The sequence below is a fragment of the Clarias gariepinus genome, chromosome 2 (assembly GCF_024256425.1).
Source record: "Clarias gariepinus isolate MV-2021 ecotype Netherlands chromosome 2, CGAR_prim_01v2, whole genome shotgun sequence".
Lineage (NCBI taxonomy): Eukaryota > Metazoa > Chordata > Actinopteri > Siluriformes > Clariidae > Clarias > Clarias gariepinus.
In genome coordinates, this window is record NC_071101.1 from 36,230,995 (window position 1) to 36,243,830 (window position 12,836).

Here is a 12,836-nt window from a genome sequence, read left to right on the forward strand (position 1 = left end):
ACTCACGAGCCTGGTGAAGATAAAGCAGGGACACGAAGTTAGTACAGATCCATTTTTCAGGAGCAGCTTCGTAGCAAAACCAGCTTTATATTGACCCACGTTTTAGATCGGTAGGGACGTTAGCTTCAAAAACAAAATTCAGCCACTGCGTCCTCAGCGGCTCAGATGTCGGTAGTAAATGATGACTGCTGTGTTCGCTATTACACCCAACAACTGTACACCATACTCGCTTAGGCGACATTTTGCTCCAGCGGCGAAAAACAATGGCCGACAGCTTCTTCTTACTCGAGGCGACTGACTTTGCTAAAACACTTTGCTAAAACACCAGTGTCAATCAACTATAGTAGGAGCAGCCTCTTCTGGTGTGGCGTCACATTGCAAGGCAAATGGATTGAAAAAAAATTAATAAAAAATACGTTGCGCCACAACAAGAAAAAAATATCCATGATTTCAACTTGGAACTGCCCACTAGAAACGTCTATCGCACGCCCAAATAATTATTTTCTTTTTTTCATTTAAATTGCTTAATTTTCTGTCAAATCTGTGTGCATTTGCTATTACTGACCAATTGGGCTGAAATTAACGATACCCTTGTTTAAAAGCATGGCTTTTCTTCCCTTAGCAACCGTTGGCATGGGTAAACAAAATTAACTAAGCAATATGATCTAGCTTATTTTGCTGATAAAATCGACAATGTATTTGGTACAATAACGTGGATTAAAATAGCATTAAAACTATGTATTGTATGCAGAACTTCCTAGAGTAGAATAACTTTGATCCGAATATTAGCAACATTCCATAACCTGTGCGAAGCAGCCATAGACTGTGTATTGGCAGCAGCCGGTGGGCTAGGCTCTACACTGGCAGCCAGCATGTGTCACGTTCTTAAGAGGGAGGGAGGGAGATTTTGGAAAATAATTCACCATGAACCAGTTGTGAAACTTTGGGGACTTTTTATGCAGCTAAAGAGAGAAATAAAATTTAATTTTACTGTTCCTATTCCAAGTCACCATTTTGTATAATATGGATAACATTTAGGTCTAATTATAGATATTTTGTAAAAAAGTAAAAAAAAAAAAATGAAAATGTTAAACCACCTGTCAAACACTAACCCTAACCCATCTGTCAATAGCCTACCTTACATAACTTTCGTTCTACTCTTCCTTCTTGCAACGTCATCCACTAATTCATCAAAGTTAAGCTGTCTAACCAACTCTGATTCGATGGCCAGAACTGACAGTGAATTCAGGCGGTTTTGGCACCTCCTAATCCTGAGTCCATTTTTAATGCGAGTGAGTTTGGAAAATGAGCGCCCCCCTTCACAGTTTGTAATAGGCAGGGTCGAAAAAAGTTGAAGTGCTATGTACACATTTGGAAAGGGTGATTGCAGATCTAAATCCATCATTGTTCTGAGCATTTTCCTTGGGCATGTCTCTTTTTCTGAGATGAATGATTTGTACTGCATCAGTTCATCTGCCAGGCTCATGTTTATATCTGAAGGATATGCTGCAAAGAGTGAGTTAGCCTTTAAAGTGAGCTCACTGTTGAACATATTTTCAGATAGGTAAAGAGCACCAAATAGCTCAGTTACGTGTGTGTATGCCCTCAAACAATGGTTAAGACAAAACACAAGTTTGTCGATAACAACGTTGAATGTTTTAATCCGAAAGTGGTCCCTACCATTAAGTGTAACACCTGGCTCTGCGCTTTCATCAAACATTTGTGGGCGCTTCTTTGTGCGCTGGAGGTCATGCCTATAGTCCTGGGAGACAGTAGTGGTGATATTTAAAGCGGCCGCTTCAAATAACTCAAAATTGTCTCTTTGTGCTGCCACAAAGTCTCGTAAAGATGACAGTAGACATTTAGCTGTGCATATGTTAATGTTTGGCTTCTGCAACTGCAGGCTGGTGGCTTGGAACCTCTGTAATATTTTATTCCAGAAGTGTGCCATGAAAGCCATCTCCAGTGTATTCAATTTACAGCAAAGTGCAGAGGCTTCACTGCGACTTTCACGCTTCTCCTCCTTATCTTTGGAAATATTATTCAATGCCTCTCTCAGTTGTGCATAAAACCTCCACAGAGCACCGTGCACTTCATCAAGTACCTGACAGCGATTTCAGTGTGAGTTTGACACTCTTAGTGTTATGGAAGACCTTCCCCCACCTGTGCGTAGATGATGCACAAAAAGTGTACATTGTCTGTAGCAGGTCAAAGAAATGTCCAGCCTCTGAGGTGCTGTCTACAGCATTGACACCAACTAAATTCGATGAATGTGCTGCACAGGGGACTACATGTCCGCCCTGATTAACAAATCTGAAAATAAAAGTGAGTTGGTCCATATGAGCAAGGTCTGGAGTGGAGTCAACTATAACAGAGAAATATTTTGAATCTTTTATTTCATTAACAATTGCTTGCTTTGTTCTTTCTCCCATTAGATCAATAAATTCTTCACAGACGGTCGATGACAAATAGGACACAGAGCCTTTTCCCTTGCCACCAAACCTTTGGAAGTGTTCAGCTAGGAATTAATCAAACTTGGCCAACAGTTCTATGATGCCCAAAAAACTACCATTGTGAGCTGATCCCAGTAGCTCATTGTCTACCCTGAAAGCGAGTCCCCTCTCCCCCAAAAACTGGATGACGGCAACAACTTGTTTTAAAACATCCCGCCAGTATTGTCTCTTTGCATCAATTTGTTTGATGATATCAAAATCAATTGTTACTGTGCCTTTGGAGCGATTGTGTAATGCTAGCATGCAAGTTCTATGCTCTGCACTCCTCTCATGCTAACCAATCCGCTCTGAATGTTTTCAGTCATAAAATCCATGAACAAAAGTATTGTCCTTAATGGAAAACAGTTTGCAAGCAAAACAGTACACACAGTCAGTTGAAGGGGAGTAAAGTAGCCACTGCCTAGTCACTGTTTACCCATTTGGTAGACAACAACTGAGTAAAGCATTTGTAAAGCTTCTACTGATACCCTCAATGTTTCTATCCCTGACTGAGGCAGGATACTTAGCACTTCTGTTTTGAAATGCAGCTACCCCTCTACTAAGAAGAATTGACTTGGCTGGGTCGGTAATGGTACTGGGCCATAAAGCAGGGTCATTGACAGTTTCACACCAGGAGTTGGGGTCTGTGCCCTCCTCATTTGAAAACTGTACCTCAGGCAATGCAGCTGACTGGTCTAATTGTGGCTCTGACACACCTGCAACTTTCATTTGATTATCTTTCTGTTGCTGGTGGTCTGTGGTAGACTGGCAGGGCTGGCATCCGTGTCCTGTACCTGACTGGGTCTGCAAGGATTCATAGACACTGTCAGATAACAATAATCCAGTGGTAAGATCATCTTCATTGCTAGAACTCTGGTGACTGCTAACATTAGCAATACTCATCTCACTTTTATCCAGCGGCTTATCAAAAAAGTTTGATATTAAAGGAACGTCTTTTAGGAAAACTGTCTGCTTTGCCTCATTCATTTTTTTTTTTTTTTTTTGGATTTTCTTTTGGAAGCACCACTTTTTTGTTTGGGATTCATGGTATTTATGGAAATTGTGTCTTTATAAGGTGATCTAGAATTCCTCTTGCAATACTATAGCTAAAATATAAAAGAACAACAACCTTTTAAAAAGGCTTTGAGTTGCTAGGTAGCAACTGATACTTAGACTAGCCTTTAAAAAGGCCTGGATCTTTGGTGTACTGTTATTACAACTATGAAATATAATACAGTATAAAATAATATGCTAAGACTTTCAGCCTGTTAAAAGACTAAAAATCATATACTTCTGGTAATGAATAGTACAGAATATAATATGCAATATATAATATAGAATAATATAATTACAAATTATATATTATAAAATTATATAGAAAAAGAGAGAGGTTTAGAGAGAGAGAGAGGTTTATAGAGAGAGAGGTTTAGAGAGAGAGAGATAGAAAGAGAGAGTGAGAGAAAGTCAAGGAGATAGAGGGAGAGAGATGCAATATAAAAGGTAATGAGCCTTTAAAAAGGCTTTTGGTTGTTAATCTTGTGATAACAAAGAAGTATAGAAGACTGTATAGAGAGTACAAAGAAAGTTCTCAAGCTGAACCGTCTGAATGAGGAGCAGTGTTGCCAACTATTTTCAACGGAAAGTAGCTAAAGTCTGCTCGAAAAGTCGCCAAATGTCGCTAAATCAATTTATTTATTTTATTATGCTAAATGACGTCATGCGTATATTTGCATATTGATGACGTAATTATGTCGTATTTGCATTTTGCGTGTTTTCCCTAATCCTTCCTCATGTGTCCAATACAGTATAATTATGAACTTAAGCTTTGTAACAGTGAGTAATATAAGTGCATCGGAAGAAAAAAAAAAATAAAGAAGAAAAAAAAGAAGAAAATGGTCAAAATAAATAGTTTTATTTCAAGCAAAGAAGAAGCAGGTAAGTGATAGGTCCGTTGCAACACCGTTTGCACATGTGCAGCTCATTTACATCTATGTTAGCTGCTGTGCAGTCACGGGAATATGCTGCTCCTTTCAGCCGGAGCTAGCGCTCACTGATCAGAGCAGACACAGGGAGATGAGTAACTGTATCGGGAAAGCAAGACCTCGTGCTTACAGGACAGTATTGGCGACGTTTGGAAACTTGCTAAGGTTTGTCCAAAAGATGCTAGATTTGTCTCTAGGCGCTTTTTTAAAAAGGGAATCTGACAAGGGAATCTGACAAGTCGCTAAATCTAGCAACAAAGTTGCTCAGTTGGCAACACTAAATGCAGCGATTTATTCTTGTGCAGCAATTTATTTTAGACAAAGAACATTTTTTAATATGCATCGGAACAGGATATTTTTTATTTCCCGCTTACAAGCCAGGGCGGGATCACTTAACGGCGGATTCGCGCATGGGCAATTCATTTGCAGTCGAGACTCGTAGGAGTGAGCATCTCCTGCTGTAACTGCAGCTGGGGGGGGGGACACTCCTGCGAGAGGACAGGCCTGTCTGTGAGTGCTTTGGGACGGGGGAGGGGCCGGCGGCGGCAGCTGCTGTGGCAAGTTGAGAAGAGTCAGTACAGACACATCAGAGTCTCCAGTAACACAAGAAAAAGTCACCAGATTTGTCGCTAGTCGTTTTTTTATTTTTTTATTGTCGCTAGAGGGATTTGAAAAGTCGCTAAATATAGCGACAAAGTCACTAAGTTGGCAACACTGATGAGGAGTTTTGATACTGGCAAGGGGTTTAATATCTGCAGTGAATTTTCAGTTGGATTTTGAAAAGTGCTCACAACACCTGATTGGCTGACTGGAGGAAATGTAACAATTTTGCAACACTCAGAGTATAAGAGAGTGGGGGAGGGGTACTACAGCATGCTGTCTGCTGTTCTAGCATCGAGTGAAATAACCATCAGACAGAAGTCAGAAAATATTACTTGTCCAGTTTTAATCAACAATGCAAACTGATCATGCAGTTTGAATGTCATACAATTCATGCTCTAAATCAAAGCACTTATGCTAATCATCCCATTTCCATTCAGCAGCCTGGTTATTACCATGGGAAAAGATAGGTTTCTCCCCATGATTTACGCATTGCAAGTTCTCCAATGTGAAAAAAAAACTGTTATTAACACCAACTTTCTCAAATTAATTTAAATATTTATTATTTGGAGTGTCATTATTGATGTGGAGAGCCGAATTGGCCGAACAAAGCAAATTTACTGGCAGCGAAGCGAATTGGGCGACCAGAGCAAAAAAGAGAAGTTAAAAGTCAGTTAACCTTATGTAATGAGTCATGACGCGGTTCGGTGAAAACCAATTCTAATATATAGATTTACCAACGCCCCACGATAACAGGCTAAATCAAACATTCCAATGAGCGAACAAAGTGAATAAAGCAAATTCAACAACGAAGCCTCTTCAACGACCTTGGCGACCTGTTTGCTTTGGTTTCTCCTGGTGTGAACGTACAGTGAGATCCATGTTGGGGCACGGTTAGTGATCACACTACATATGTACCGTGTCCAGCTGAACCATGACAGAATCCACCTGTGTACAGAACAGAGTGATCAGGGGTGTAGTGGTAAAATAAGAGGAGGGTGAACTACGAATTCTGTGACCACATTTTGTGCATAAACTATACTATGATGTTCATTTAGATCAATTGAGAAGTGGGTAAACTCTAATTCTGAAATTTCAGATGAGGGTAAACCGTGTTTACTTGCGTTAAGCCTCCACTACAGCCCTGGGAGTGACTACACTGGTCAAACTCTTACACTGCTACACTGGTCTGGCGGCCACTCACCAGGCAGGTTAACCGCCTCCATACCACCATGCTACCGCTCCCTAGTCAGAGGGCCTTCTGTAAGGCTGTTAACATGACCCCACCCCCCCACCCCCACCCCCGGAAGCCATTGTAAACAGATGGCCCTCCTCTAAAGGTACACTACACCCTCCACCCTAGGGCCTCCTAGTAGGGCCCTCATAATTAGAGGGCCTTCTAAAAGCCCCCAAAGCCCCCATCCTCCCTAGGACCCTCTGGTAGCCAGAAGCCAGGACCATAATAGGAGGGCCTAAGAGGGCCTTCTAAAAGTAGGCTCCCATGCACCCATTTCCCTTTAAAGTTCCTATAGCAAGGCTGGGGGGCCCCCTGAAAGCAACGTCTTTTTAGAGGTCTGCACACTTGCTGATGATCAATAAACTAAGGGCTGATATTAACAGCTGGCTACAGCTTTCCTGATTAATACTTAGTATTGGCCTCATGTTTTTTTCTTTTTAGCTTTATTTTTGCTAAATAAATAATGACAGTGAAAAAAAATGATATATTGTTGTTTGCTTGATGTTCCACAGTATTTATCTAATATGAATATGAGGACCAACTATGATCAGATGGGTTTTTTTTTGTGCAAAAAAAATCTAACTTTTGAATACACTATAGACAATTTGGAAATGCCAGTTAGACTAATCTGCATGTCTTTGGTCTATGGGAGAAAATCACAAGTGGGAATCACATCCTCAACCCTGAAGGTGCGAGGCCACAGGCCTAACCACTGTACCGCCATATATATAAAACAGCAAACAGAAAAAATAACCAGGTAAGTTGCTTTCCCTAATGCAGAAAACATTATTTACTCCAGCAACAAACAACTCTGTGACTTACCCCATCCAACTATGCAGAACTTGAGAATGTACCTCCGGATGTAGGTGTTAAAGACCTTAACTAGGGCGATATACATGTGGATAGACTCAAGACCCATCCAGGTGAATGATGTAAGCAGAAAGAAGTGCAGGAAGGCAGCTACGGTCATGCAAAGACCCTGCATGTCATATGAAGCGAGCCATCCATCCAGGAGGAACGTCATGTTAAGGAAGAGTAGAGAGGTACTCAGGTTCATTAGGATCTTGGATGGGTAATCTCGTCGTAGTTTCCTACAGTTTGAGCATTAATGTGTTGAGTGTCAGTGTGATGAACACATACACTGTTTGCTTATTCATGAAAGATGAGCGAAGACATTCATGAGCTTTTCTCTTTAAAAACATATCTGATTTACTTCACAGGAATGGTTCATGATCTAAAGAACTAAAGTAAACTCATACATGAGCAAAGCAAAGTAATAGCAAACCAATAGGAAATGTTGTTTTTAACCTCAAAGGTAATTTGTGATTCAGCCATGTCTCATGTGAGCAAGAATGTTTAAAACATGCATGTAAATAAGAGTTTTTAAAAAGTTTAAAATTTTGAAAAAGGAACTTACTCAAAGGCAATGTAAGTTAGCATCGTTACAGCTGAAAAGATTGCTGAGATGCCGCAGCCGATGTATGTGATAAAGGTGAGGATCTTTGTGTTCCTTGCATTTATATGTGCTGCAGCTCCACTCAGGTCCTACACAACCCAAATCAGACCAAAATCAAATATGTAATGCCAAGCAATCTTTAACCCAATTGATGGAAATGTTTAAATATACAGTGTAACCTTGAATTGCAAGTAACTTGGTTTGCGAGCGATCTGTAAGACGAGAAAATTTATTATTTTGTGTTTGTGTGTGTGTAGAACACACACCAGTTTACACAATAGTGATTCATCCGTGCCGTTTTGTGAGGGTCTCTATTCGGTAAAGTGGTGTTGGTGTGTGTGTGTGTGAGTGTTTAAAAGTCGTCCTACACAGCAGCTGCCTTCCCCACCCCTTGTCTGCAAGCTGGTGGGTGTGTGTTTGTGCAGCGCTTGGTTGAGTGAGAGTGGTAATAATAATAATAATCCAATTTATTTGTAACACACTTTCCATTCATTAAATCTCAAAGAGCTATATTTGGATAGAAAAGAGAAAAGATAAATTAAAAGTATAAAACAATAAAATAAAACCACATCAACAATTGTAAACTTTCTTGAAAAAAAAAAGTCAAGTTAGCTTTAAAAGAGTCAAGGCTCTGTGTGGCACTCATATGGACAGGAAGGTGATTCCAGAGCTGTGGTGCAACTGTACAGAAGGCTTAGTCCCCCATGGTACGGAGTCTGGTAAATGGGACTTTAAGGAGCACACTTCCAGATGACCTAAGGGTACGGTTAGAACGTTGTACAGTGATTAGCTCTTGCAGATAAGATGGTGCCTGACCAGTGAAGCATTTATGGGAAAACAACAAGATTTTATATTCAACGCGAGATGAGACAGAAAGCCAGTGCAGTGATTGGAGAATGGGAGTGATGTGAGTGATGTCAAATTCCCTAGTTTCCGTTAGGATTCTAACGGCACTATTTTGGATGTATTGTAATTTTTGAATGTCCTTGACATGGATCCCAACAAAGAGTCCATTACAGTAATCCAGCCTTGATGAAATAAAGGCATGATCAAGTTTCTCTGCATCTGGGAGTGTTAAAAGGGGGCAGAGTTTGGAGATATTTCGTGGACGGTAAATAGATTTTTTTACGCAGGTGTTTTATATGTTCGCTGAAAGTCAGCTGTGGATTAAACCGAACCCCCAGGTTAGTGACTGTGGACAAATGATAACCTGACCATCATAAGTAAACTGAGATATGGAAGAAGAAAAGTCATTGAGATGAGGAGTACCAACAAGAAGTGCCTCAGTTTTATTGCTGTTCCATTGTAGAAAGTTATTGTTCATCCATGCCTTTATCTCCTCAAGGCATGCAGTAAGGTTCTAAAGGGCTTCAGAGGGGCTTGGAGCAGTTTTAATATAAAGCTGCATGTCGTCAGCATAGCAATGAAAAGACAACCCATGTCTGCTGATGATACACCCAAGAGGTACCATACAAATAGTAAAAAGAATGGGGCCAAGAACCGACCCCTGTGGAACACCACTCCCAGCAAGACACATTCAGACCTGTCAGACAGGTAGGACTGGAACCACTGTAATGTAGTTTGCGAGAGACTAATATTGTGATGGAGATGATCCTGAAGAATAGTATGATACCCTGTATCAAAAGCTGCTGACAAATCAAAAAGGATAAGAAGAGAAGGCGATCCTGCATCACCTGTCATGAGTAGATCATTTGTCACCCTGAGCAGTGCTGTCTCCATGCTGTGGGCTAAACGAAAGCCTGACTGGAACTTCTCAAATAAGTTGTTGCACTTAAGGTGGTTCAAGAGCTGAAAGGCAACTGTCTTCTCTAGGACCTTTGATAGAAACGTGAAATTTGAAATGGGCCTGTAGTTTCCAGCTTTCAGAGAAGGTGGAACGTAGCCAGTTTGTAATGAAAAAATTAACAAACTGTTATTAATGGACTGATAATAGAAATTGAGCAGAACTGTTGGAATGAGGTCCAATGCACAGAATGATGGTCTCATTCCTCGCAAAATTTCTTCAATGTGGCTGTTTGAAACCTCAGTAAAGTATGGGAGAGATAGCAAACTCCCAGATGAGGAGTCACAGACAAAAGGAGATTCAGGGAGAGGCCCAGAGCGGATACTGTAAACTTTAGATAAAAAAAAGTCAATAAAGCTGTTGCAATGCTCTTCTGTGGCTTCAATAAAAGAAGCTCCAAATAATGGTTTATAGTGGCGAAAAGCTGCTTAGAGTTGCCAGGATTTTATTAATTTGATTAGAGTAAAATTAAAGCTGCATATTCTTCAAGGCCTTGAAATATGCTCTTTAATGGTCACGGACAGCAAGCTTATAGACAGTGAGTCCAGACTTTTTTTAACTGGCGCTCCAAAGCGCGACCAGCCATTTTCATACGCCGTAATTCCTGTGTACCAGGAAGCAGAGCAGTCAAAACTTACTTCACACGTCCTGATAGGAGCACTGAGGTTAAAAGTACTGCTCAGGAATTTGTTATAGTGTTCTACCAATTCATCCGCTGACATGCCAACTGGACAGGTGATTTGTATGAAGTCTGCAGCCATGGAGGTTAGATTAATGTGCTTCCAGTTTCAAAAAAGACATTTGGCGCTTGGATCTAGTAATAGTCATTGAGAAAGTGAAGGCCAAAGATATCACCATATGGTCCGACACACTCAGGGCATAAACCTCTAAGCCTTTGATGGGGTTTGAGTCAGTGATGACAAGGTCTAAAGTGTGCCCCCTAGTGTGTGTGGGGACAATCACATGCTGCTGGGGGCCAAAACAGTTGAGCAGACTCAAAAATTCTGTTAAAAGCTGACAAGAAGGATCGTCTAAATCCGTGTTTCTCAAAGTGTGGGGCGCGCCCCACTAGTGGGGAATACAGACATAATAGGTGGGGCGCAATGAACGGGAGGGAATTAGGGGAAAATAATAGGAAAGTACCTATTCTAATTTATGCTTTTCTTTATTGACAATAAGATCGGACACTAGAAACTAAACAATCGCATGCAAAGAAATAGATTATTAATTCAAGTAAATCAAAATAATATCAGAGAAAACAAGGGAACCATAGAGCAGCAATAATGCGCCGTAGAGAATAATGGTGTTTATGCTTAAACATGTATAATTTAAGGCGGATGTAGCTTAAAGACAATGTATAGAGGAAATTTATGTGGGTATTTTATTTTGCAGGTTTATTTACGCAGTTATTGAATTCAAAGATGTGAATATGCGAATATAAAACTAACTTTACCGCCGTCACAAACCGGGTCAGTAGCGTACTGTATGTAGTGGGCATAATAACGTCAATGAATAAATTTGTTACATAGAAAAAAGCAGGTGATTCAGCACTATCAGCCTAATCAACCAAAAAGCCAGCCGAAAGAAAAACATGATGAAGCCTATGTTGCGCTTGGATTCATGGTGAGGATGGTGGGGGCAGAGGAGAGACCCGTGTGTGTTTTGTGTCTTAAACCGCTGGCAGCAGACAGCATGAGACCCAACAAAGTAGGAAGACACTTAGAGACAACACACCCCAGTTATTAAGCCCACTCGACTTCTTTGAAAGAAAGCTCTAGATAAGTGACAAAGTAAGCCTGTTATAACAATTGCACGTGTATTTAATCTGTTTTGAACTTGGTGTTATTTGATCTTTTTGCTTTAGAAATTGATATTTGGCTGATTTCATTATCATTTTGTTGACAAGTGGGGCTTAAAAATTCGCCCACCCCCTTAAGTGGGGAATGACAAAAAATATTTGAGAACCATTGGTCTACATGGATATTCAAATTCAAATCTCCAACAATAACTATGTTGGTTGACATGAAACAGAATTAGGTGAGTAATTCATGCATTTCAGGAAGGACTAAAAAGTGACGCCTGGGAGAACTGGTAAACTGGTGTGTGCATGTGTTTGCGCACGTGGGTGTGTGCGTGAAAGTCATCCTACACAGCAGCCCCCTTCCCCCCTTCCTCTCTCTGGTCTCAATCACCATAGCCACGATTCTTTTCAAAGGTCGAGTGCAGGTTAATTTATCTTTTTTTTTTTACTTTAGATTTTTTATTAACTATTTTTATATGAATATCTTTGGGTTGTGGAACGAATCGTCAGAGTTTCTATTATTTCTTATTATCTCAATTTGTTTTCCTTAACCAATTATGCTTGCAATCCAAGGTTCCACTGTAATAAATGAATGAATGAATGCATGAATGAATAAAAACTTGTTTATAAGCATCCTGCCACATCGATCCAAACTGTGAAATGTTCTTGGTTCTGTCTGTCTCATAATAATTATTAATTTTAGTCAAAACACAGAAAAGAGGTGTCGCATCTCACCATAAGGACACCAAAATGTGTTAAGTGGTCGCACAGACAGATTGTTTTGTTGCTGTTGGACTTAGGGCTGACTTGACATCCCTCACTGTTCCAGCCTCCAGTACCATCTACACAAGAACAATACATCAATTAGTTAATAATTCCTGGTTTCCAATAATAAACTGGACTCTATATTAACTTTTTAAAGGCCCAAAAACACAGTATGACTGCACAACAATCTCTGCTATTCGTTATCACCCAAATGAGAATAGGTTCCATGTTCAGTCTGGTTCCTCTCAAGGTTTCTTGATACATATTTTTCTTGATACATATTTTTCACACTTTATACATATTTTCATACTGTAGATTAATTCTGTAAAACTGCCTTGTGACAATGACCATTGTTAAAAGCGCTATACAAATAAAATTTAATTAAACTAAATTTAATTTAATTATGCTATCTAAATGTTAAAAAAAAAAAAAACACAGCAAACTTACTGTCCTTGCTGAAATCCCAGAACACACAAAATCGATTTTGATGCCACTAAAAAAAATAATAATAATAACAATAATTTATATACATACACACACACACACACACACACACACACACACACACACACTACTCACAATAAGTTAGGGATATTGTTATTTACATGAGTGCTTTTCCTATTTGCTCTGAATTTCAATGAAATAAGTAAAAGTTTCCTTTGATATTACTAATAATGTATTAAAAGAAACACCATTTTC

The 12,836-nt window shown here is 39.8% G+C and overlaps 1 protein-coding gene across 5 annotated transcripts in view; it reads right to left on the bottom strand.

The window, feature by feature from the left end:
• adgrg6 (adhesion G protein-coupled receptor G6) overlaps window positions 1-12,836 on the bottom strand; it is a 78,762-nt gene that overhangs the window by 19,394 nt on the left and 46,532 nt on the right. For all 5 annotated transcript variants that reach the window (XM_053481653.1, XM_053481644.1, XM_053481636.1 and 2 more), the window contains 4 exons: window positions 12,585-12,630; window positions 12,108-12,214; window positions 7,729-7,856; window positions 7,134-7,402 (listed from right to left, as the gene is read on the bottom strand). In XM_053481653.1, the coding sequence (XP_053337628.1) occupies window positions 7,134-7,402; window positions 7,729-7,856; window positions 12,108-12,214; window positions 12,585-12,630 (550 nt within the window). The remainder of the gene's footprint in view (window positions 1-7,133; window positions 7,403-7,728; window positions 7,857-12,107; window positions 12,215-12,584; window positions 12,631-12,836) is intronic.